Source organism: Xenopus tropicalis, chromosome 2, assembly GCF_000004195.4.
Source record: "Xenopus tropicalis strain Nigerian chromosome 2, UCB_Xtro_10.0, whole genome shotgun sequence".
NCBI lineage: Eukaryota > Metazoa > Chordata > Amphibia > Anura > Pipidae > Xenopus > Xenopus tropicalis.
The window spans coordinates 73696423-73722203 of NC_030678.2; the positions used below are offsets into that span (position 1 = coordinate 73696423).

General features: G+C 39.8%; 1 protein-coding gene across 2 annotated transcripts; it reads right to left on the reverse strand.

The window, feature by feature from the left end:
* Positions 1-2176: 2176 nt before the first annotated feature.
* rab7b (RAB7B, member RAS oncogene family) lies at positions 2177-14654 on the reverse strand. 2 transcript variants are annotated; one of them, XM_012965077.3, is made up of 6 exons: positions 14294-14654; positions 11055-11113; positions 9883-10009; positions 9119-9334; positions 8575-8700; positions 2177-2676 (listed from the first exon to the last, which is right to left on the reverse strand). In XM_012965077.3, the coding sequence occupies exons 2-6, from the start codon at positions 11105-11107 to the stop codon at positions 2593-2595; spliced, it is 606 nt and encodes a 201-aa protein (XP_012820531.1). In that variant the 5' UTR covers positions 11108-11113; positions 14294-14654; the 3' UTR covers positions 2177-2592.
* Between the last annotated feature and the right edge of the window lie 11127 nt (positions 14655-25781).

The window sequence follows — 25781 nt, forward strand, 5'->3', positions numbered from 1 at the left end:
TATCTTATGTTGTATGTTAAAGGTTTTTAAAGTAAAAACGGCACAATTAATTTATATACGCAATGTACAGGAGACACTACAGGTGCCCAGGGAAAACAGGGCTTAGACTCGGTAAGACCACCACCACACACACACATATAAGCTGTACTGTCCTTCCTTCCTTTTCAGGCTTCCGTAGCCTTATTTCTGTCTGCACAAGGTAAGTTCTAACAGGTGCATGTTTATGAGTGGCTTTTGACAGGGGTAGAGTCATCACAACAGCATAATTTGAAAGGGGCCCCAAATTTTTTTCTGCTGGGATGTCCAGCTAAGGGTCCTTAAAGGGACAGTAACACCAAACAATGAAAGAGCTTTAAAGTAATAAAAATATAATGCACTGTTGCCCTGCACTGGTAAAACTGGTGTGTTTGCTACAGTAACACTACTATAGTTTATATAAATAAGCTGCTGTGTACCACGGGGGCAGCCATTCAAGCTGGAAAAAAGGAGAAAAGGCACAGGTTACATAGCAGATAACAGATATGTTCTGTAGAATACAATAGTGTTTTATCTGTTATCTGCTATGTGCCTGTGCCTTTTCTCCTTTGAATGGCTGCCCCCATGGCTACATAGCAGCTTATTTATATAAATTATAGTAGACTTTCTGAAGTAAACACACAACTTTTACCAGTGCAGGGCAGCAGCACATTATATTTTAGTTACTTTTATACACTTTCATTTTTTAGTGTTACTGTTCCTTTAAGCCACTGGTGTGGAATTCTCTCTGTGCACAGAAAAAGATCAATGCCACTGGCTGGGTGAAAACACTTAACCTTAGTCAGTTAACACTTTCAATTGATATTTAACATTGTAATTATATATATATATAATTTATTTATAAATATATATAATTTCTTTATTAGGAGTAATTGAGTATGGCAGAGGAAAAAGTAATCCAAAACACATTAATATAAGAAAAAGTTGTTTGTTTTTACCCTAAGCCTAAGGTTAGTGCCACTCATTGTGGATTTCACCCCTGTGTTAGAAATCTGATAGTTGTGGCAAAACCCAGAGGCGTTGCATGAGCCTGAGTGCAGTCATACTTAGCTGAATTTGCATAGACAAATGTCACATAGTGACACATGGGGCGTATTCTCATCCTGCATTAATCCAGACCTACCAGGGCTGTTTTAATAAATGGGAAAACGGGGCAATTGCCCAGAGCCCATGAGGATGGTGGGCCCACCATCAACTGCTATGACTGATGAATCCCATAGAAATTGTAGATCCGTCCTCTTAATAAACTGGAAGTAAATAAGTATTTGCTTTAGTCTTCTATTAGAACAAATATTCAAACAGTATTTTTTAAAATAAAATGCTGATATTTGTGACTATAAGATATCTGCTTGCATGGCTTTTTGTCCAGGGCAGGGTGCCTGGATCTCATATCTACTTCACTAACTATATGTTATTTCTTTATTTCCTGCCTTAATATATTCAGGTTTTTACTTAAAGTGGCCCTGGCCCCTATGCTTGAAAAATTATAGATGTGGCTGCACGCCATTGAAATCAGCGTGGGTGCAGCTATACTAATTAGAGTGGGCTGCACCTGGGCTGATGCAGTGGCTATGGATGCAGCCACAACTATCAGATATTTCAAGTGTAGGGGCGGATCCTCTGCCTGCATTTAGACACAAGCCAAGAATCCTCTCTGTGTGGCACTAGCCTAAATGGGTACATGTGCTATCAAAATGGTAAATACCATGCCTATTTTCACCCTCTTTTAGTGAGCAAGCAAATGTATGACAATTATATGTAATGCCTAAAAATCTGTAGAGAACCTGCAAATAAAAATCATGTTTATTGTAAGGAAGTGTTATGACTAATCTACTCAGCATCCACATATCTAATTATATGTAAAGCAATGTAAGGGAATGGTTTATAGCCTGAATTTTTGTATATTTGTTGCAAACACAATACTGGAAATTTTTTGCTGTAGGTACCCTAGGGTCTTTATACACACTGCTCTTTCTGTTTCCTATTGCATTTGTGCAACTGCAAATCATACACTAAAGGATTTTGATGAGCCTGCCTGTGACTTCATGCAATGGTATGCAACTTAAAAGATTCATATACAGTTTTACAGAAAAACACCAGATTGGATAGCAATTAAGTAATAAAAACAGCAATAACCAAATATGTGTAAAAATATTCTACATTTATTGCAATTTTGCTTTGAATATGCAGCACTTTTTGTACCACAATGGAGTTGTGCAAATTAAAGCATTGCTGAATTTACAGTACCTAAAAAGGCAAAAAAAAAAAAAAAAAAGCTGGAGCATATTTGGATTTGATTTCATATAATTCTAGATTGTGTTTCCTGGAAAAACAGATTTGTCAGTTACTTTACTTAGGATTTTAGAAATCACATATGACTCTACCCAGAATCCTCGGTGTTATACTGGCCTCTGAAGGTTGTGTATTGTAATCACTGGCAAATACAATGACTGGTCCTCACTGTGACATGTCCAAGTTCACATCTTTTGTAGAACTAAGTGTGGCCTCTATCCACTTTCCGAGACATTCTGTCCAGCCACGGGAACTAACATTATGTTAGCAGCATGTGCTACTGTGAGAATCTTCTGTGGGATACAGCTTTATGGACTCTCCCAGACAGCTTTCTTTACTCTCTTGGTACTAGAATAAGATGAGAGGTAACTTTAGAATTGGTAAGAAGCCTAAAACAGAAGTACAAAACAAACTATTCATTAGTGCTGAATATTGGTAAGGACTGTGTATTCTGACAGTGGCAAGATTTGGGTAATAACCAATAGGCACTAGATGGCTGAAATTACTAAAAAAAGATGGAAAGTATGATCCATTTTATTGTGGGTGGAGGTAAGTTGGCTTGGGGGGGGGATGAAAGTTGCCCACATGGGGGAAAGGGGGCATTGACCTGGTTCTGGTAAATATTGCATATTTAGTTGCGTTGGTAAACAAACTGTTTTTGATTTTCAATATAACCTGACAAAAGTTACAAGAGGTTTTTTTTACTAATACAGGTGCTAAACTGCACTTGTGCAGGTATGAATGTTGCTAGGGGTAATTGCAATAGTGCAGTCTAAAGGTGCCCATACACCTTCAGATCCGCTGGTTTGGCGAGATATCAGTCGTGCAGGCCCGTCGGTAATGCCCATACACAGGCTGATTAGCTGCTGAATCGGTCTAAGGGACCGATATCGGCAGCTAGAATCGGCCCGTGTATGGGGACCTTAACACCAGTGTTAGCAAATTAACCCAAACAATCTCAACAAGCTTCTCTTGGATGAAAAAAAATGGAACCTGTACAGTTAGCCTTTGCTACAACTACCAACATGCCCTTACAGAATACCAAAGAAAAAAGCATGCTAGAAGCAGTTGTCTACCAACATTTTAAATAGATTAAACACTGACTGATAATCTTCTCCATACAGCTATTTTAATGCAAGCATATCCTGCCTACACCTGGTTGTCTGATCTTTTATTTATCTGTTATATCATAGTGTCAGGGCTGTGGCAGATGGGGAGACTAGTCACCTGTGACAAATCTCCTCTCAAGGCAACATCCGCGATTTCGGGGAATTTGTGGTGACACGTATGCCATCCCACCGGTGATTTACATACTCGCCGGAGGGATGGTATTTCGGGGAGATTAGTCACTCGCGACAAAGGAGATTTGTTGGGGGCGACCAGTCTCCCCATCTGCCACAGCCCTCATACTGTATATCAGCTGAATTGCACAGTAATCTCCCCATGTTAGATAATAGCAAGATGACTAATGTGGCGCTAATAGTATCTCATGCATATCAACTAAAGTTGGAGGTCACCTAATTTAAAAGACAGAGAAAGAACTTAGCTAAACTCCACAAAAATAATAAGCTGTAATAACTGTCATGTATTATATATATATATATATATATATATATATAATTGTGCACTAAAATTTCAAAAATCCATTTGTTTCATAGAGGAGTGCATGAAATTTCTTTACGCAAGGACTATCAAGCCAAAAACTATTACAAGAGGTGTTGCACAATTCTTCTAATAATGTTTGCACACCTGTGTGCACAAGGCCACTCCATTCCCCAACATATATGTGAAACTTTGTGAAAAAGTGGTTCCTTGCACCCAGATAGTTTTAGTTTTACTAATCTTAGAGCCAAGCCAAGCAGCTCTTGACCCCACTAAATCCTGTGTAATTAATTCTGTGTCAGTTTAAGAAATTAAAAAGTATTTTGAGGACACTTAATTGCAGCATAAAAGACATATTTTGCACTACACACAATTATTAAATGGCTTATGCGTGGTCTGATTTTTTAATAGGACGTGAAATGTGATTCAGTTGACCTACTATAAAAGGACCCTAGCTTAAATAAATATTCTATATATATATATATATATATATGTTGCAAGAAGACAGGCACTCACGTATAAGTAGGTCCAAGGGAGCCTGGGTGCAGTCCCAAAATAATAGATGGAGTAGCTGTAGAGAGAGTCCGCACTCACAGGTCTTACAGAAAATGTAGAGGTTTTATTCAAATCAACATCTAAAAGATTTGAATAAAACCTCTACATTTTCTGTAAGACCTGTGAGTGCGGACTCTCTCTACAGCTACTCTATATATATATATATATATATATATATAAAATATATGTGTGTGAGTACTATATGTATCTATATAATTTTTGAATGTATTGGTACACATTTTGCTCTTTAGTTTTTGGTACACTTTATATATTTTCTTACTTATAGGTTTTATTTACACTGTTGTAAAAATGAGCGGTATCTTAAATTTCCACTAGGTGGCAGAATTACTCTTTGGGTAAGCAAATGTCCACCCTCTACTCTAGCACAGCCTACAATACAAGATTTATTGGGGTTGATTCACCAAAGTGCATTAAAACGAGCGCTATTTATAGCATGCGTTAAATATGTTATCGCTTCAGATTTTTTGCGACTTAACGCACGATTCACTAAAAGGATACTTGCGTAAATTTAGACGCAATGTTGTTTGCGTTATTTAAGTTGAGATGAGCGTTATTTTCCGCGTGTGCAGTAATTCCCACTGCACGCAATATATTTTTTGGCTTGCTATATTAGCGCACGATTTAACGCACGATTAACTTCTTTTATGAAAATGACCGTTTCCCCGACAACTGGATGATGCATGACTCTAAGGCCAACACATACTTGAAAAAATCCCACTGCAAAGTCCATGTTGTGTTGCCAAAAGCTCACCAACCACAATTTTCTTTAAGTAATGCCTGCCCCAAGTAGGTGTTAATCTTCGCACAGACTAATGCGATATTTAGCGCGTTTAACGCTTAATGGGGCCGAAACGTACTTTAGTATTATTTTTATGCGCGATTTAACGCATGCAAAATTACTTTGACGAATCGGTCATTATTTATTGCGTCAATTTGAATGCAAAAAACCATGCGATAACGCTTATCAACCTTTAGTGAATCAACCCCATTGAGTGTTAGATCTTACTCTAACTGCCCTATGTACAAAACAGTTTTTAGCAAATTATTGTATATACCAATGTAGCTTAAAATAAATGTTTCCCCTCTAAAGTAGTGTAACAAATTACTGACAGCATGGCTTAAAGTATTATACCTTGAATTTTCCAAAGCACTTGTTGTTCATGTAGACCAGTGCTGTTCAACTGCCGGCCCACGGTCCCCCTCTGTGTGGCCCCCCACCTGTCTGGCTGCTGTGACTACTTACCTTTGTGTAAATGATATCAGTACTCAGATTAACTGGCCCTCTGCATTGCATTATTCACCCCCTGCATTGTTCACACCTCAGGATCAGACTGTAAGCCCCACATTGTTCACCTATTCACATGTCAGACAGACTGTAGGAGAAGTGCCAGCATTGTGTCACTGTATGTACTGCCCTATGCTGCCTGTATGGAACACACAGGCAGCATAGGACAGGCAGAGTATAGCGCACACAGGCAGCATAGGGCAGGCAGAGTATGGCGCACACAGGCAGCCTAGGGCAGGCAGAGTATGGCGCACACAGGCAGCATAGGCAGGCAGAGTATGGCGCACACAGGGAGCATAGGGCTGGCAGAGTATGGCGCACATAGGCAGCATAGGGCAGGCAGAGTATGGCGCACACAGGCAGCATAGGGCAGGAAGAGTAGGGCACATGCAGGCTGAATAGGGCAGGCAGACTATGGCACACACAGGCAGCACGCAGGCAGCATAGGGCAGGCAAAGTATGGCACACACAGACAGGGTAGGGTAGGCAGAGTATGGCGCACTGACGCAGGATAGGGCAGGCAGAGTATGGCACACACAAGCAGCATGCAGGCAGCATAGGACAGGCAAAGTATGGCACACACAGACAGGGTAGGGTAGGCAGAGTATGGCACACTGACGCAGCATAGGGCAGGCAGAGTATGGCACACACAGGCAGGGTAGGGCAGGAAAAGTATGGCACACACAGGCAGGACTCTGCTGCCTGTGTGTGCCATACTCTGCCTGCCCTACCTTGCCTGTGTGTGTCATGCTCTGTATGCTGCCTGTGGGAGGCAAACCTGGTAATGGGTTTGTTCTGTGAAAATAATTATTATTTAGTCCCTAAGGTATGTAATTATGTGCTGGGGGTTGCTGTGCTATGCACAGGGTAGGAGGAGGAATATGGATTTAAAGTTATGACTTAATATAACATAATTGTAATTCTTTCACATATGAATGAATAGTGATATACCTACAGTGAGCACCAACCATTTGGGTTTTTGCTGCGCTACCACCATTAATGTGGTGATGGTCTTAAAAGCTTTTGTGATAACATGGGTGTGGTTTGAAGTGGGTGTGGTTTAAAAATGGGAGTGGTCAAAACTGGCTTCTATTATTGGCCCTCCATCATGTAGACCAGAAAAATTCCGGCCCTAGGTACCACAGAAGTTGGACAGCACTAATGTAGACTAACTGATTACCATTTTAACATATTAAAAAACACATGTAAAGAGAAGTACTTTGAGGAAGTACAGAGGTGTCTAATTCACAGATAAATGGTGTGGTGCTTTGAAACCTGCAATTATCATGGTCTAAGCAGAAAATGTTTTGGCTGTCATTTGGTTTACAAGCTACGGGGCACATGTTCCTAACCTGTGAAGCTCTTGAGGGATTTACATCAAATAAGCCATTTTTTCTACCAAAACGCCAGCAAGTTAAAGGGACAGTATACACCTATGGGCTTATTTATATATTTTCTAGTTTGTGAAATCGAGTTCATTTTTCTAAACAGATTAAACTTATTTAAAATGCTCACTTTTTTATTTATCACATTTATTAATGTGGTAAATTCGTTTGAATAAAAAAACTTGAATAACTTGAATTTTCGCGTTTACAAACTTGATAATAATTTAAAATTTGTATGTCTTGAATTGAAAATGTTGCTTGACATTGCCTAGGACAACTCCCATTCACTTCTATAGAAACTCGCAAGCAAAGTTTTACATTTCAGTTTTCAGGTTTTTTTGCACTAAATAAATACCAGACATTCGAGTTTTTGAACCATAATTAAAATGTTTTAGCGCAAAAAAAACTCAAATCGTGAAAAAAATCAAACTCCCCTCTTAAAACACATTTGCCAAAAGTGACCACAATATATGAGACTTTTATTAAAATTACATTTTGCCTACTGTTTTAATTAAAAAAAATCCATATTTTCCTATATTTTTCAATTATAAAGCGCTAATTTGAAAGCTGGGCTAGGTTTACTAAACTCACCTCCCCTCCACCTCTTCCTTATTTAAGCAGCAGCCTTGGAACCACTTTTATCAGGGGCTTTTCTGTGGACTGGTAGTTAGTTTTATTTGTTCCTCTAAAGTTCTTTGGGACCAGAAGTGACAGGAAGTACAAAAGTAAAATTGGCTTTATATTTTATAAAATTGAAAAAATGTATGTTCAACACAAGCCTGATTCATTCAACTAATCTTGAAAAGGGGTGTATACTGTCTCTTTAAGTAAATGGTCACTAATAAATGTGTTCCAAGGCAATGGAGCAGAGTCACGGCCAATATGCCACTCATCTTGTATTTTGCCAGCACTGAACGGTCTACCCTTCTTTTAATTTTTGTTAAGAATTAGACAAAGGGAAAGCCTCAAAGGGCATATTGCTGAGACAACAAATATTAATCAAAGAGAAACCCTCAAAAGGTATATAGCTGAGACAACAAGTTACATATAAAACAACTGTAATGTCTGTCTTAAGTTTTTTTGTGCACAACCACCTCTTTGGCTGCTTGCTTCATGTCTAGAACAGCGGTACTCAACCTGTGGTTCGCAACCCCTTTGGGGGTCGAACGAACCTTTCCAGGGGTCGCCTAAGACCATCAGAAAACACATATTTCCGATGGTCTTAGGAATAATTTTATGGTCGGGGGTCACCAAAACACGAGGAACTGTATTAAAGGGTCGCAGCATTAGGAAGATTGAGAACCACTGGTCTAGAACATGGAATTAAACCCACAACACTTTATGATGTGCTCCTTTCACACCTAATGAAAAAAGCAGGAAGACCAGATAAACACTCACGTGTATTAAGGCTTTTCTGGCAAGCATTTCAAATGCAAGTTCAACATTGACATTGTTTTTGGCACTGACTTCTAAATAGGAAACATTTTTTCCTTTGCACCAGGACATTGCCAATTCCTTGGAGACCTGTGTGTAAACAAGTAAGTATCCTTTACTAACATTGGCTACAAGAACAGTCTTAAAACATTTAATAATGTACAACTATACATTTACAATTTTTTCATTTTCTTTCTTTTACTTCTACCCAAATGTTGTTGGTGATGTTAAGCACCATTACTATTATCCATTCTCACCCTGGCAGAAAAACAGCTGCAACATGTCTATAACATGTCCTCCCTCCATTAATCTGTTTCACCCAGTTAGAACATACATATCTTTATGCACATAAATAGTAACTTAGTCATGCATATTTCTGTATACAGAAGAAGCATTTCTTCTGTGCCGTTACATACAGGCTTTTTCCAACAATATATTATTACATTCACGGAGCCTGCTTGTTGTCTGCCACTGCAGAAGATGTGTTAGATGATTTTGCACACTCTACCTGTCTGTCATTGAGGTCAATCTTATTTCCAAGAACAATCATGGGAAAATCAGCTATAGGAGGAGGGATTTTGTCCAAAAAGTCCTTTCTCCAGAACTCAAGACATGAAAAACTATCTTCGTCAGTGACATCAAATACTAGCAGACAGCCATCAGAGCCTTTGTAGAAAGTGGAAACCAAAGTCCGAAATCGTTCCTGTCCACCTGTATCCCAGATCTGCATGTCACAAACACATTGATACACACATGTAAATAAGCTTCATCATGGGTTACAATCTATGAGTATCTTTTAGTATGATGGCAAGGCATGCACCTTTTACCAATTACAGTGTTAAGAAAGTATATTCTGTTAAACTTGATTTAGATAAAGTGCCTGAATAGATAAGTCCTGGATTTAGTTTATATGGAATATATTTGACCAAGTACTTAATGTGTAGTAGATACTAAATTGTAACCACGCTTTGCACAGTTGCAACATACGTTAGAAGACTGGACAAGATGCATATATCTGTGTGACGCATACTAATCTCATGAATCATACTATGAAATATTGGAACAGTCAAAACGTATAAAACCTATATAAATTATATTTTAGGACAGTTCTTGCTTATTTGATCATAAATAATAAGAAACTAAATAAAATAAAGATATAATAAGTTGTACTTTTTACTTTGCAATTACAATGAGTGGTAAAAATGAAAACACAGACAAATGTAATCGGATCATGAATACATTAACTAATGCAATGCTAACATTAGTACTCACCTGTAAGTTTAAGTTGGTGTTGTCCAACTGGATGGTTTTAGAGAGAAGATGGGCACCCAGTGTGTTCTGGTAATCATTCAAGAACCATTTGTGTACGTACTGGTTTAGAAGAGAAGTTTTTCCAGTTCTGCCAACAAAAAATAGCTCTTTATAATCAATCTCTGCCATACCAAAAGCCACGTTGTGAAGCCCACTTCTATTCAATGTAATCAATCAGCAGACCTAGATTTTAGTTTAAGACTAAATAAGGCTAAATAAACTGTGTAAGGTAGGTATAGCAACAAACCACAATAAGTAAAGGGTTTTGAACACTTGCAAGTTTACTAAACGGCAGTGTAAAGAATAGGTCAGTGGAGCTTACTCATAGTTACATTTGTTTAATTAAATTCTAATTAAATTCTAATTTCTATTTCTGCCATGGCCCTAAAGGCTATGACAGATGAGGAGAAAATGAGCCCACATTTTAATGGAATTATTCTATACCCATTGCAGCATAAGGCTGACTAATTGCTCTGTGGGGGACTAATTGCTCTAAAATGCCTTTCCAAGGGCAATAATGGCAATTGGTGGTGTAAAGGCCTACACATCGCTTCTTTTTTCCCAAAGTCACGCAAAGTTTTCTCTTGTATGCACAACTTCATACAAGACAAAACAGTAGCAATTCGTAAGACTTTCTTCTGGTGATTTCCTTTCTTGCCACTGAAAAGGCATTTCAGAGCGATTAGTCACCCACGGTAGCAGAAATCTATTGCAGGCAACTAAATCACTCATCTGTTGGGTTGCAACTTGATCAAGTTTTACTGAAAAGAGAATGAAGAATATGTCTATGAAGATTTTCATTCATCCAGGTCATGGTATATCTAGTATAAATAAATTTAAAGCAACTGGACTTGTTTGGTAATCATTGAAGACGTTTCACTACTCATCCGAGCAGCTTCTTCAGTTCAACTGACTGGTATGGGAAGTCCTCAGCAATGAAGAATACTGAACCAAATATCAACCCTATTTTGCATATCTAAATTTGAGAAAGAAGTTAGAAGGAAGAGGAACACTCGCTCACATATACCCCGGCCCAGAGCAGTTTTCTCCTAACAGGTCAGGTAAGCAATCCCCCCCCAGTGATTTAGCCTTTCTTTCTCTTTTAAGGGCCAGTGAAACATGAAATTTCTTACCCCATTGGACCAATAATATTAATTTTAAGGTCCACTTTATTTCCAGAATTCATGAAGAGCTGCAAAACAAAAGATAAAATTAATGGAAGCCTCATATTTTCTCATCCTGGTTTCCTTGCATCTCTAGTCTCATCAAATGCTTGCACAAAAATTCTGACATTTTGCTCCCATACAGAGCGCTGGAGACTTCTCCCCAGCGCTCCTTATGGGAGTTTAAATGTCCGCGCATGCGCCCTTGCATCGGCGCGGCTGGGGGGAGGTGGTTTTGTTCACGCATGCGCAGGGGGGAATAGGGGGCGGCCTAGGGGTGCCCGGATTTGAAATCCGGCGCTGAGTGTCCACAAAATGGCAGCCTATTTGCTGTGACTGTGTAATTCCAGGACTGAAGGAAACAAGATTTATATTACTTATATAGTGTGAGTGAAGTTTATTTTGCTTAACAAACATTATAGAAAATAATTTCAAATTATTTCTTTGGGTGACAGGTCCCCTTTAAATATAAAGCCTCCCAATGGAACCTCAATACATGTCAATAGATGTGAAATCTAAATGTCCCTATATACATTCTAATATAAAACATGAACAGATGAACAGGAGGACCTACATTTAGGTCCACATTTTTTTATAGTTTCTGAATGCTCTTCTTTAACTTTCCAGCTGTCTACAATGTTGTTGTTATTATTACTTTTTATTACTTATCTTTCTTTCTATACTACTTATCTTCCAGTCTCTGGTTGCAAATTCGACCCTTGCAACCAGATAGATGCTAAAATTTCACTGGGTTGCTGCTGAACAAAAAGCTAAATAAGTAATAAAACCTTTTGCAAATAGTCTTAGTCTACAGCATACTAAAAGTTATGTGTGTTTACTGTGCTATGGCAGCTTATGTGGGGGGTTCTTTTAGAGCCCAAAATGGCAATAAGACCAGTCCATAGATCAACTTTGCTATAAAAGTTAATTGTAGTAACTTTGTATTTTCTCACTTGCTAAAAAGCCATCCCACCCTTCTTGAATATATTAGATATATAAATTATAATGTATTTAATGTAAGGGAAAATAATTTTGTAATCTTATAGCACTCACTGTATAAATCCTTTCTAAATACTAAGATGTAGCCTTCTTTCTTTAATTAAAAATGTATGCCCTTGTGTCTGCTGGAAAGACCTACTGCTAAATAAGTGTTTATTCGGCAAACCAATATCCAGAAATCTGCGAATTATGGAGTAAATTTTAAGCAAATAATTCAACATATTTAAATGATTTCCTTTTTCCCCTGCAATGATAAAATGGTACCTTGTACTTGATTGTAACTAAACTAGCACAATTCAATATTGGTGCCAAGATGTTTATTAGATGGAAGAGGCAGAAGAGAGTGGATCAGCTTTTCTCTGCCTGCCTTTAAGGTATGATGACGTAAGTTATGACGAATGCCAGGTCCCAAGCATTGTGGACAATAGATTCCATACCTGTACATAGTTATCATATCTCCTTCAATACCCTTTATACCAACTTAGTTGCCCTTCTCTCTTATATTCAATAATATCCTGTTTCAGCACTGAAAACTAAAACTACACAGCTTATTGCAAGGGCCTTAATAGTGTTTTGTAAAGGGGAAGAATGACCCTATCCTTCCATGAATAATCTATGCCAATTTTAATACAGCTCAAAATCTTGTGTATCATTGCAGCTGCTGCCTGGCACTGCTTGCTACAGCCAATTTCCAAAGCTCCTTCTTACTTCATCTTAAAAACCAACTGAACCGACTGAAATTTGCAGTATTGGTTACACTAATTTCCCTGCAGTCAGTTGTGCAAAAAGTCCCATTCATTAAATGTACTTTGCATCAAAAGGCACTCCTTGCTCTGTGCCTCTCAGTCCTTCCAGTCCAGTCATAAGCACTGATGCAGGGGAACTATGGAGCTACCACTACCATTAAATCAGGCAGTAGCTCCAAGGTTCCCATGGTGGCCTGTGTCCAACACTGCAGCTGCACAAAAAATATATGGAGCACACACCACATCAAAACCAAATGCCGAAAGTGCCAGGCAATTGCGTACAATTTGAGTGAAGGTGTGAGAAAAACTGAGCTAATTTTAATGCAGCAGTCAAAATTGCATCATGCATCTCCCCTTGGTGACTGCAATATTGCTGGAAAACACTGTATTGTGGGAAGAAAACATGGCTATTGAACTTGAAAATTGCACTTTACTTGCTGTAATTTCAGTCGTAAATGACCCTTTAATGTCCCTCATAAAACCATTTTGATTATTACGTAGAATGCCATTCTCCAGAGCATACTCTTTAATGTAATCACCTTAAAAAATTGAAATTGAATTAACCTGCCCACCACCACCCAAAACAGGCATATAACTGCTAGGGTGAGATAGAAATCCCTTTCTTTTATTAGAATTTTGTGTACATTGCCTATGTTTGGGGTGGGCACCAGGGCCGGCCTTAGGCCAACTGGATTTATTGAACCCAAAAGGGACCCCACTCCAGCAGGAATAAGCACATAAAGCTGCCCTGTGTCAGCTGGCAACACCATTAGTTGTCCCAATTGGGCCTCGCAGTTTATAAGACCTGGTGGGCACATTTATACAAGCAACTCTTACCACAATAGCAATGCCCTCTAATTAACTGTTCAAAATTCTGCAAATAAAAATGTCATTTGGTGTCAATTTTATCTAAGGTTAAAAAGAGATATGTGTTTATAAAATAAAGTCAAAACCGAGAAACTGCTGATGCCAATATAAAAGAGAGGGAATTGTTATTGGAAACAAGTTGTTGCCATGCTGCTGCTGTCAGACTGAATTTGTGCAACTACGTGTAAATCACCGCAGAATACAATGACTGGTGTGACTAGAGCCCCGGGCATGTTGCTACACATTCCAGCTGCAGAACTGGCCCGGAAACAGACTACATCTTGCAACACAAATGCCCTTGTCTGTCAGCCCTTTCTTTGTCATGCCTACCGGCTGCTCTGACTGAAGCTGCCAGCTTTGTTAGACACAAAAGATTTGTATTGCCCCAGTGTCACTGGCACGACGTACCTTATCCCCAGACATCGCACAGTCTCTAATAAATCCTTAAAATCATCAAAGTAAAGTACAAGAACTGACCAATCAGTGCAAAGGATACATGCCTTTAGGCATGTACTGCAAATAGTAGGTTAGAGCATTGCAATGCATTCATGGCATTTCTGGATAAGTAGGCGGTACCTGCCTGTACAATATACTCACACTGAACTCCCAGTACCTGCCAGTTCCGTGCTCTCTCCTGCTACAGGATGGCCACTTACAGCCCACCTTTCAGTCTATCTGGAAAGCGACTTCGGCCTATAGCATCCTCTTTCTCAAGTACTCGATCCCCGCCTTCATTGGATGATCTCAGTCTCTGTTCGTGTCCTTATGCGTCTGTACTTATTCCTGGAACCTCTCCCTGCCTCACCCTGTTTCTGTCTCTGTATTTTCAGTTTCTCTCTTTCCTTCCTCACTTCGTTTGCCTGTCAGTCTCCCCACCCTTGTGTAGGATGTCTCAGCTGACATCACTCTTTTACGTCTTCTTTTATCCCACTGAAAAAGGGAAAATTAGAGTGTGACACTGTTGTTTGCTGCCCTCACTTAATCATGTGAGTTTTGGCTGTTGGGCTGCTCTGCCAAGTGGTGCCCTCTCACGGTGCTTACATTTTAATCACAAGTCAACTTATTCCCCTTTATTTATAAAAGACTATTTAAACCTTAACAAAGTGTTCATTTCTGTTTGGCTTGTTCTGTGTGGGAGTAGGACAGCATGGTTATGTAAAGCAATCTTATTTAATGCACCATCCCAGTAACTAGCACCCCCACCTCTTACTAATGGCAAGGCTATCTTCTTTTAGCCACCCCTTCAAATTTTAGAAATGAGAGATTATATTTAGTAAACCAATTTATGAACCTCTTAAGAGCTCATTGCCCCTTTATAAAAATGATAAGGCTATTAGAATTTATCCAGGAGCTCTGTGGGTAAGCATAGGTGTAAATAAGTATCCCAATTTTACCATAGCCTCAGAGTGTTGGCATAACTACAAATATTGCCTAGACTGCAGGATAGCAGTAATAAAATAAACTAAATGTATCTAAGATTATCATTAAATCCTATGTTTTTTGATGGTGATACCCAGATAGGAATTTATCAGGTGATTTAAAAAATATGGGTACAAAGCTTCCAGGAAGCAGATAATATATATATATATATATATATAGTATCCTAGGAGTGCTGTCCTTGTTCCAGTATATATATATATACATACCCCCCAACTGTCCCACTTTAAGCGGGACAGTCCCGCTTTCTATAGCGCATCCCGCTGTCCCGGATAGTCCCCTGAATGTCCCGCATTTTCGTAATAGATTACGGAAATGCGGGACATTCATAGAAGGATCCGCGACAGCAGGATGAGAGGTCTTAAGCTGAGCGCTCCGACTCCTTCGGCTGCTTCTCTCCTTATGTGGCTCCTTCTCCGGCGGTCCCTGGCCCTTTTATAAGGTTGCGCCCGTGCGTAATGACGTCACACGTACACACGGGGCGCAACCTTATAAAAGGGCCTGAGACCGCCGGAGAAGGAGCCACATAAGGAGAGAAGCAGCGCAAGGAGTTGAAGCGCATATGGGGGGCTCTGTGTATGGGGGGCTCCGTGTATGGGGGGCTCTGTGTATGGGGCGGCACTGTGTATGGGGGGGCTCTGTGTATGGGGGGCTCTGTATATGGGGGGCTCTGTGTATTGGGGGGCTCTGTGTGTGGGGGGCTCTGTGTATGGGGGGACCTGTGTATGGGGGGCACTGTGTATGGGGAGGCTCTGTGTATTGGGGGCACTGTGTTTGGGGGGCTCTGTGTATGGGGGGTACTGTCTATGGGGGCCTGGGGGGCACTGTGTATGGGGGGTACTGTCTCCCCTGTGTGGGGGGGCAAAACTGGTAGATAGTTATAACTCACTTATATTTATTATAACATTTGTCCTCCCTGTGTGTAATTCTGTATATTGTAAGATTGTACAGCACTGCGTACCCTTGTGGCGCTTTATAAATAAAGTTATACATACATACATACATAACTGACTGCCTTCTCTCTATATTTGTATTTTATATGTAGGAGTTGCTATTTTGTTTTCCTTAGGTAGTACAGTATGAGGGTATAGCACATTTGCATCTGATCCCGCCATTTCACCAGCCAGGGTATTTGCATTGACTGTCTCCTGTTTCTTCTCCGTCTTTGCGCGCTTGCGCAGTAGAGTGAAAAGCTTAAACAAAAAGGTTGGCTTTTTCTTCTACTGCGCATGCGCCGGGCCCAGGGATTCCGAAGACAGAACAATGAAGGAAGAGGGAACACTTGCTGCAGGTACCCCGGGCTGGTGCGGAGAATGTCTGGTATTCGCATGGGCAAAGGAAAATCTGGGAGCACGGAAGAGGAAGAAACAGGGTAGGAATCTACAGTACCTAGATATTCAAAGTCATTCAGTGGGCTTTCCCTGAGGGTGGGAGCTGTAGAAAAAATGAATAGAGAATGGATAGGTTTAATGGTTTAATGTGTTGTCAAAAAAAAGTGGACATGGATTAGTACTGTATATTGTTCTATGATGCTTCCTAATTTACTTATCTAAATGTTGTACAAGCTGCTGGGAGTTCCATGTGAAACCCTATGTCATCCAACTACTGTCCCATTTGGATATAGCTGGACCAGTGCTGTCCAACTTCTGTGGTACCGAGGGCCAGAATTTTTCTGGCCTACATGGTGGAGGGCCAATAATGGAATACATTAATAAGAATATAATAAGAGTTATACTATGTCATATTAAGACACACCCTTAAATCCATATGCCTCCTCCTCTCGTGTGGATAGCACAGCAACCCCCAGCATATAATTACACTCCAATAAAGGGGCCATTTTTGCAGACAGTATTCAATTTTAGCCCAAAGTGAAACCAGCACCAATTATTATTAATAATTGCCTACAAAATTTTCCCATTTATCCAATATGTCTCCTTTAATCCTCATTGGAGACAAAACAATTCAAGATGGCCCCATTACTCAAGATGGCCCCAACCAGAAACCACTTGCAGGTACATGTGTATCTGTCCTTACACTGTAGTAACTCTTGGGCTAGACCCCTGTGCTGCAATGGTATCTTCCAGCATGTGCCCAAGGTGATGCTGTCACCCAAGTGGCTTGAGGACAAACGGACGGCGCCCAACTATCTTTTGATGGGACTGTTGGCGACAGAGGAGCGTTGGTGAGGGAGGAGCATTGGTGAGAGGAGCGAGATTTATTTCTTTCAAAGCAGATACTGAGCACAAAATTTTGGAGATATCTGTACCTGAGCCCTCTAGGAGTGGGAGAGAAGGAGATAGAGAGGTGCATTAATGTAAGATATTGAAGAGAAGAAGAAAGGATCCTCGTCAGAAGAAAATGGAGAAGAAACAACAAGGTAAAGATCCATTCCCTTGGGAAATGCTGTTAAACTATCAGGTCTCCCTCTTGTGTTGCCTGCCACAATTTGCTTTTTGGAAATTTTTATTGTTGTCTTCATGAAATATGGATTAGTTTGGCTGCTATTTTGTATGTAGAAAATGTTCTACAAAAATGTTCTCATCTTGCAGAGATCTCCCTCATATTTTAGGTACAAAGATATCCATGTTACCTGCATATGTTACAATATGAAGGAAAATTAGTTTTATTCAATACTCCATACTCTGTATGCATCAGTTTGCATTTATATTTAGGGAATAGGGGTCTTTAGTGAGAAACTTCATTTTAATTGGGACAAACATTTATTGTATTTACCATTAAATTGTCTATATAGTTGTGATATATTATTTATTTTGGTGGATTTATCTCTCTATAGATTTAAATATATATCAAGCCTTATTAATAAACCTAGCTGCTACATTGCACAAGACCAGTTAACCAAAAAACAAATAGCAATTAGCATTGATCAGTCAGCTACATGATAAAAAAAAAACCTGATTGGTTGCTATTGGCAATTATGCTTGTGCAATTTTACAGTGGCCAGTAACAACCAATCAGCAATCAGCTTTGATCAGTATACTATAAGATGAATAAAAATATGAGAGCAATGATCTGATTGGTTGGTTGGCAGTTATTCTTGGGCAATTTTTATTTGCCATTTACATGGCCCATGCCTGGAACACCTGCACCCATGACATTTGTAAGCACAGTCTATGCACTACACTTTGCACCAGATTTAAAAAAACAAGCCCTCTTCATTGTCTTCCAGTCTGTTATTCAGACCACTGCCTGGTTTTTATGGTAATTGGACCCTAGCAACCAGATTACAGATGAGAAGCAGAACAAAAGGTTAAGTCAAATCATCAAAGAATAGACAATTTGCAAACTGATGTAGAATCCCACTGCCTGTATCATACTACAAAAATGTATTCTGTGGTAAGCTAGAATTTTAAAAAAAGTTGAAAACTGTATAATAATAAAGTCTTGTTAATATCAAATAACAACTCAAAGAGTGTACATTTTAAGTGCTTGTCCCTTAAATAAACATTATTCAAACATATATCGAACAGTTCATGGTTCCCTTCCTTTTAAAGGCAATTGATGTTCATGGCCAGTAGATATTGATTTTCATTTCATTCAGAATTTATGCACTAAAATAGAAGGAAGCATGTTAAAGAGGAAAGAACATTTATTTTTCCTTATATATTTGGGTTATGATTATGAAGGACAGACACTCATACATGCGGCTCTTTTTCCCACAGGAGTTGGAATTAGCCCACTGGATGTCCATAACTATGACTTCCATTCCATTCTTGGGCAAGGAGGATTCGGCAAAGTGAGTGACCGGTTTCCCAACTAAGATACTTTAATATTGTAATATACAGTAAATTATATGCTCTGTGTTTTGTAGAGATATTCTGCAATCATCATCATTCAATGTTTTGTGATGTAATCTTAATTTGAATTATCTTAATGATATTTTTAATATTATTTTACTTAAAATATTTCTACTTCTCCCAGAGTTACATTATTTGTACTAAGGTTCAGTCGGAGCTCTGATACTTCTACCTAATAAGTATATCAGTAGGACTGATTGGTAGTGTTCCTACAAGAAACCCGTAATATTCATTTCTCTCAATGGCTTTCTCAGTTTAAGTTGGCTACATTTGCCAACCGGAAGCCACACGTGGCTATGAAGATCCTAAAGAAGGGGCCTAAATGCAAATACAGCAGCATCCGAAGAGAGGTCAGTGTGCTCATGATGGCTGATCAAAGCCCATTCCTGTGCCAAGGTTATGCAGCTTTTGAATCTCAGGTACATTGGGACAATATTGGTATTTATTCATGTTTGTGCCATCACTTCCAGTGTTTTAATCATTTCAATTTGTCTCTATAAACAGCGTCATGTTTTCCTCATGATGGAGTACCTCAGTGGGGGCAGCCCTGAACATCACTTGGATTTATATGGGAGCTTGGAGGCAGAGAGAGTGCTGTAAGTGATATGGGGGGATTTTAGGAAAAGGCAGGATACAAGAAATTACAATAATGCTGTAAAGCTTTTGGCAAAATAAAATAGGAAATATCCTTTTTTTAACATTTTATTTTTCTTTAACAGTTTTCATTCAACAGATATTATGTGCGGCCTGGAGTTCCTGCACAACTGCAGCATTATTCATTGGTCAGTATAGCTCTGCTTCTCCTGATCTCATCTCCCTAATGTTTCTATTGGGTTATCTATAGTCTGATCACTTTTACATTGCTTCCAACCTTCAATTTGATCCTGTTAAACTCTTTCTATAACTGTTTGCCTTATATTATCTACCTCTAGCTAAATGTCTTCCATTACATTACAGAGATCTCAAACCTGACAACATCCTGCTCGACCAGGACGGCCATGTCAAAAAATCTGACTTTGGCCTGGCAGTTCCCAACATCACTGGCAGGGCAGGGACACTGAGGTACATGGCTCCAGAGGTGAGCAGTGCAATTCCAGTACATTTATAGCATACATGTCAGCTTACTAAATGTGCAAACATTGGGGTATCACCATGATGGTAATATGTAATTATTATTTTAGGAGATGTCTTAAACCTTTGTCTTTATTTCTGTCTATGTTAAGAACAATCTTATTTACCATGAGCAAATGTTTTGGAAAATAAATATTTAGTTAATTCCCACTACACATCTTTTTACCCAGAAATGTGATCATGTGATCAATTCCTTTAATACTGTGGGAAGTTCAGCTTTTTTAAGTTTGGTATTTACTTTTGTTTTCAAGGTTTTGGAAAGGAAAAAATATAATGCTGCAGTGGATTGGTGGGCTCTGGGGATCATCATCTGCCAAATGGCCTCTGGGGACTCCCCCTTTTATGAAGGCAATGACAGGGAGAAGCTCATTAGCTCTATTATTAATGATGACCCCAGGATTGCTTGTTGGCTGGATGAAGACCTCAAGGATCTTCTGAGAAAGGTGAGTGTGGGCAGTGTGATGGAGTAACATTCAAATATATATATATATAATATTGAACCCCTACTTCATTAGTTCCCATCTCCATTGCTGGAAAATGGCCTCAGGTTTTGTACACCATTAAATTAAAATCCAGTGGGTTCAAAGACATACTACTATATTAATATGCTCATGGAAATATCAAATACCACCCATTCTTTTTTTATATCAACTGGGTGGAGCTGGAAAGGAAAACAGTACCACCCCCTTTCCAGCTAAGAGCAGTAAGTACATAATTGTTGAATGCTAATTAAATAGAAATATAGTCCTGAATTAATATCATTACATATGCTAGTGTTAGTGTATTCCATATCATCCTGGCTGAATGTTTGTTTTCCCCTTTTTTCCTGCAGCCTCCAGTGGAGTATTTTATGTCAACTGAAGGAAATCCTCTTTCCTTCCTGTTATAGGACCTTATATAATAGCATCTTTTTCTTCCTACAGCTACAGGTAGGTATAGTTAATCGTTTCAGTTAATCGTTTGGAGCGAATGGTGTGTGACTGTGTGAGTGAATGTGAGATATGAAAGGCCAAGGGTGAAACAAGAAGGCATGGGGGTCCAACATTCAATCTGCTTTGCCTTCATACACATGTCTATTGAACCCATACCCTGCTATTAATGCTTGTAGCCCAATGTTCATCCATGCAAAGGTTTTTTTTCCCCATTAGATGTTTTTATTTTACCTTCTTATGGATGAACTAGACGTTTATTAGGAATGATTTGAGCAAAGGGTAAACTTCCTAGACACAAGGAAGCCTCACTATTTCCCTATGGTGTTATTTATTCATTGTTGCTTTATTATTAGGCCCCCTGAGGAATGTTCCACCCGGAGTGAATGGTGTGTGAATGGTCAGTAACAGTGTTGAAGCCTTGACGTGGCGTTACTGCTCACATGTGTAAACATGTGCTAATTCAACCAATTATAAGACAGTGGGTATGGTACTGTTGCATTATCAAGAATGTACAAAAAGGGTGTGTTTTGGGCATGGAATACATAAATTAAATTGCATGGAAGCTGTTTCAGCCAACCCAGTTTACTATGGCTGGAAACTTTAATGTCCTTAAAAGGGTTGTTAAAGAAACACAATTTACATAATGAAAGCATACTTAATTCTAATCAAACTTTACAATTTAAATTAATTACAAAAGTTTTATGATTTAATTTTATTTGTTAACATGATTAATACTGAAAGCAGTATCTGTTTGTCCATTACTATCTCTGCACTGCTGGTTCTGAATACACACACCAGTAAAACAACGCTGCAGTAGTGAGCTCTCCTCTGGACCCAATTCTCACAGTGCCTTATGTGTTCTACAGTTAACAGATGTTTTTATGCAGAAGAATAAGAGACTTGTCATTTTGGGAAAATCTGACTAGAACCTGAAAAAGGGCTCAAAAGAAAAATAAAGTCTTTATTACTCTCAGCTTGTAATCATTTTTAAAACAGGATAGTTCCAAATAACAATGTACTCAGAGTGCTCTTCTGAGCACAGCATTTTCATGATAACTATACAAAGTCAATAAAAACAAACTAAAATGTATATACTGCCCTATAACTGGCTTCTGCACACTGGGTGTTATGTGAGACATTTACCTGCCATCAGAGTAAATGCTAAAAGAAGTAACTCTGCTGGTGCCAATACAGTGATCAGACATAGGCCAAGGGACTTTTCCGCTAACAAAATGGCCATCTAAAATGGCTATCTAAGAGAAATTACTGATCTTGGTGCCAAAAAACTGAAACTGAAATAACAATCTCCAACCTCTTTGTCACTGTTTGTTTCTTCTTTGCAGATATGGCTGACAATACCATACACCAGTGCTATCCAACTTCTGTGGTGCCGAGGGACAGAATTTCTCTAGCATACATAGTGGAGGGCTGCTAATGGAAGCCAGTTTTGACCACTCCCCCTTTTTTAAACCATACCCAGTTTATCAAAAGAGCTTTTAAGATCATGCCCACATTAACGGTGGTAGCACAGCATAAACCCAAATGGTTGGTGCTCACTGTGGGGATATCAACCATTATTCATATGTGAAAAAAATATGTCATATTAAGACACACCCTTAAATCCATATGCCTCCTCCTCCCCTGTGGATAGCACAGCAACCCCCCAGCTCATACTTACACACCTGAGGGACAATTTAATGGCAATTTCCAATTGCTAACAAACTCCCAGAACAAACCCCTGCCAGGATCACCTCCCACAGACAGCATAGGGCAGGCAGAGTATGGCACACACAGGCAGCATAGAGCAGACAGAGTATGACACACACAGGAAGCATAGGGCAGGAAGAATATGGGACACACAGGCAGGGAAGGGCAGGCAGAGTATGACACACACAGGCAGTACTCTGTCTGCACTATGCTGCCTGTGTGTGCCATACTCTGCCTGCCCTACCCTGCCTGTGTGTGCCATACTCTGCCTGTCCTACGCTGCCTGTGTGTGCCATACTCTGCCTGCCCTACCCTGCCTGTGTGTGTGCCATACTCTGCCTACCCTGCCTGTGTGTGCCATACTCTGCCTGCCCTACCCTGTCTGTGTATGCCATACTCTACCTGTCCTACGCTGCCTGTGTGTGCCATACTCTGCCTGCCCTACCCTGCCTGTGTGTGCCATACTCCACCTGCCCTGTGCTGCCTTTGTATGTCATACTCTGCCTGTGTGTGCCATACTCTACCTGCCCTACCCTGCCTGTGTGTGCCATACTCTGCCTGTCCTACCCTGCCTGTGTGTGCCATACTCTTCCTGTCCTACCCTGCCTGTGTGTGCCATACTCTTCCTGCCCTACCCTGCCTGTGTGTGCCATACTCTGTCTGCCCTTATCTCACTGTGTGTGCCATACACACTGGCACTATTGGGCAGGTAGTACATACAGTGACACAATGCTGGCAGTGCTCCTACAGTCTGAGGTGTGAACAGGTAAACAATGTGGGTGGGTGACCTACAGCCTGAGCCTAAGGTATGAACAATGCAGGGGGTGAACAATGCAGAAACTAAAAGGTGTGAACAGTACAGGGGATTACATATTTAAACAATACAAGGGGATTACAGCCTGAATCTGATGTGTGAACAATGTAGGGGGTCAGTTAATCTCAGTACTGATACCATTTAAAGCTTACACAAAGGTAAGCCATTTAAAGCAGCCAGACAGGTGGTGGGCCACAGAGAGGGGGGTCGCGGGCCGCCAGTTGGACAGCACTGAGCTGGACCATATGCAAGGAGATCTGCGTTCAGAGTGGGCCACTCAGTTACATTTTACAGTGGACAACTTGCAACTTTCTATGTTCTATTTTTTGCACAGTTATTGCATAATAAGGCCGGTCATGTATCTTATAACTTTGGGCTAAGCAATTTACATTGGCACAGCACCCCCCCCCCCCTAATGTTTCATGCTGTCCTTGTCTGTTTCCACATGATAGCATTAAATTTCAAATACCTTTATTTTCAGTTTGGGCAATACACTGAATCAATTTTAGGCTGTGAGAATGACAACAAATTTTTATATATATATTTTTTAAATTAATATATTTATTAAGCATTAATATAATGTGCTCTATCAGTGTGCAGTACACATGTCAAGGCACAGTTATCATGAATTTGTAACTTTACAAGACTGGAGAGCAAAGGGCCAAAGCTCAAGAAGCATTGTAAAATACTTAATGCATGCTTAAAGGAAGGGGCAAGTAGAGCACCTTTACACTTTTTCTGAATTTAGGAAGTGGACATATTTATAGCATTAGGAAAACACAAGACGTGTCATTCAGAAATGATTGTGACTTTGTGTTGCTTTGTTTGTGTTGCCCTTAGAAACATGATGTGAGTCACAGGGGCATAGGGCTCAAAGAAGGCTGCCAGTTTTAAATAAGAATGGCACATTCTTCCAAATGACAGTGAGTTCCGTAGTACTAAGTGACAACAGAAAATTGGAGAACAGGGCAAGTACAGTATTATAAATTTACTGGCAATGCACTTGTTCATCTTCAATGTTACAGTGCTTGGAACTTTGTATTGTGCTAAGAATGTACTAGTAAAACATTCTTTTTGATAATTGCCACAAGAAACGTTTTAACACAGTGGTCATATATTATTTCAAGCTTATGTTGGGGGTTTGAAAAGTTTTCTTACTGTGGAGAAATCAGCATTTTCTAAATTAGCCTTAATATTGCTTGTTAAGAGAATAAGAAATGGAAAGAACTTTTTACTGTTCATACATGCACATATAGGGGCCGATTCACTAAAGTGCGTTTTAACGCGCGCGTTAAAAGTTTTATCGCGTCTTAATTTTCGTGACTTTTCGCACGATTCACTATAAGCATACTTGCGTTATTTTACGCGCTGTATTTCATGCAATATTTTTGTTGCTATTTATCGCATGCGCTAATTGTTGCGACATTACGCACGCGACAATCGGCAGCATAAAACTGGCGACGTTTTTCCCTGGGAGAGCACAGAGTGCTAGAGAGGTGCTGTATAAATGTTTATTTGCAAAAAAACCCCCAAAAACCCAATAAAAATATAAGTAAGAAAAAAAAAGAAGTTCTAGAGATACTAAAATGGGGGGGGGGGGCATTTAAGAATATTTAGCCAAATACTTAGGGGCACATTTAAAAAAGCACGAACGCTCGAGCATTCATGCGAACGATCCGATCGTATTTTTGCCGTTTTTTTCGGGCGTCCACACGACTTTTTCGTACGCCGCACGACTTTTTCCGTACACACTTTTTCGGACGTTTGCATGAAAAAATCGGAAAGGTTTTACCACTGTTTACAATTGTTTGGTACGAAAATTTTGTGACTTTCGGATCGCCAATACGATATTATCGTGACTAATACGATTTTTTCGTAAGCATTTTCGTGATATTTGCGATCTTCCGAAATTTGGCACCAGTCACTAAGCCTCAAGTGATAACCCTAGCCCCTTAGTGCGGGGGCTAGGGGGGCGTGCACCTATAAATAAGAGCCGCCAGTGTAAGGTTGCGGGCAGGAAGGGCAAGCAGGGCCCAAACCAGCTCGCGATCCAACAATGCTGTGCAGAGGTCGACCCGAACCTGACCAATCCGCGGCTATTGGGCCAGCCCGCACATCACTAGTTTGTTTATAATTGCTGCAAGTCTCAAGGGTTTCAGATTCAACCAGCTTTTACAAACGTGCTATTGGTTCTTTTACTCATCAGTTACCAGGGACACAAGCTTTTAATGACCAAAAAATAAATAAAA

What these genes read in the sequence shown, in the direction of transcription:
- rab7b (XM_012965077.3), bottom strand. Translation starts at nt 11,107, where the DNA reads ATGAATTCTGGAAATAAAGTGGACCTTAAAATTAATATTATTGGTCCA. An exon ending in TTGACCTCAATGACAGACAG is followed by an intron (nt 8,701 to 9,118) that starts GTAGAGTGTGCA and finishes GTTTACACACAG; the next exon opens with GTCTCCAAGGAATTGGCAAT. An exon ending in CCAGAAAAGCCTTAATACAC is followed by an intron (nt 2,677 to 8,574) that starts GTGAGTGTTTAT and finishes ATCTTATTCTAG; the next exon opens with TACCAAGAGAGTAAAGAAAG.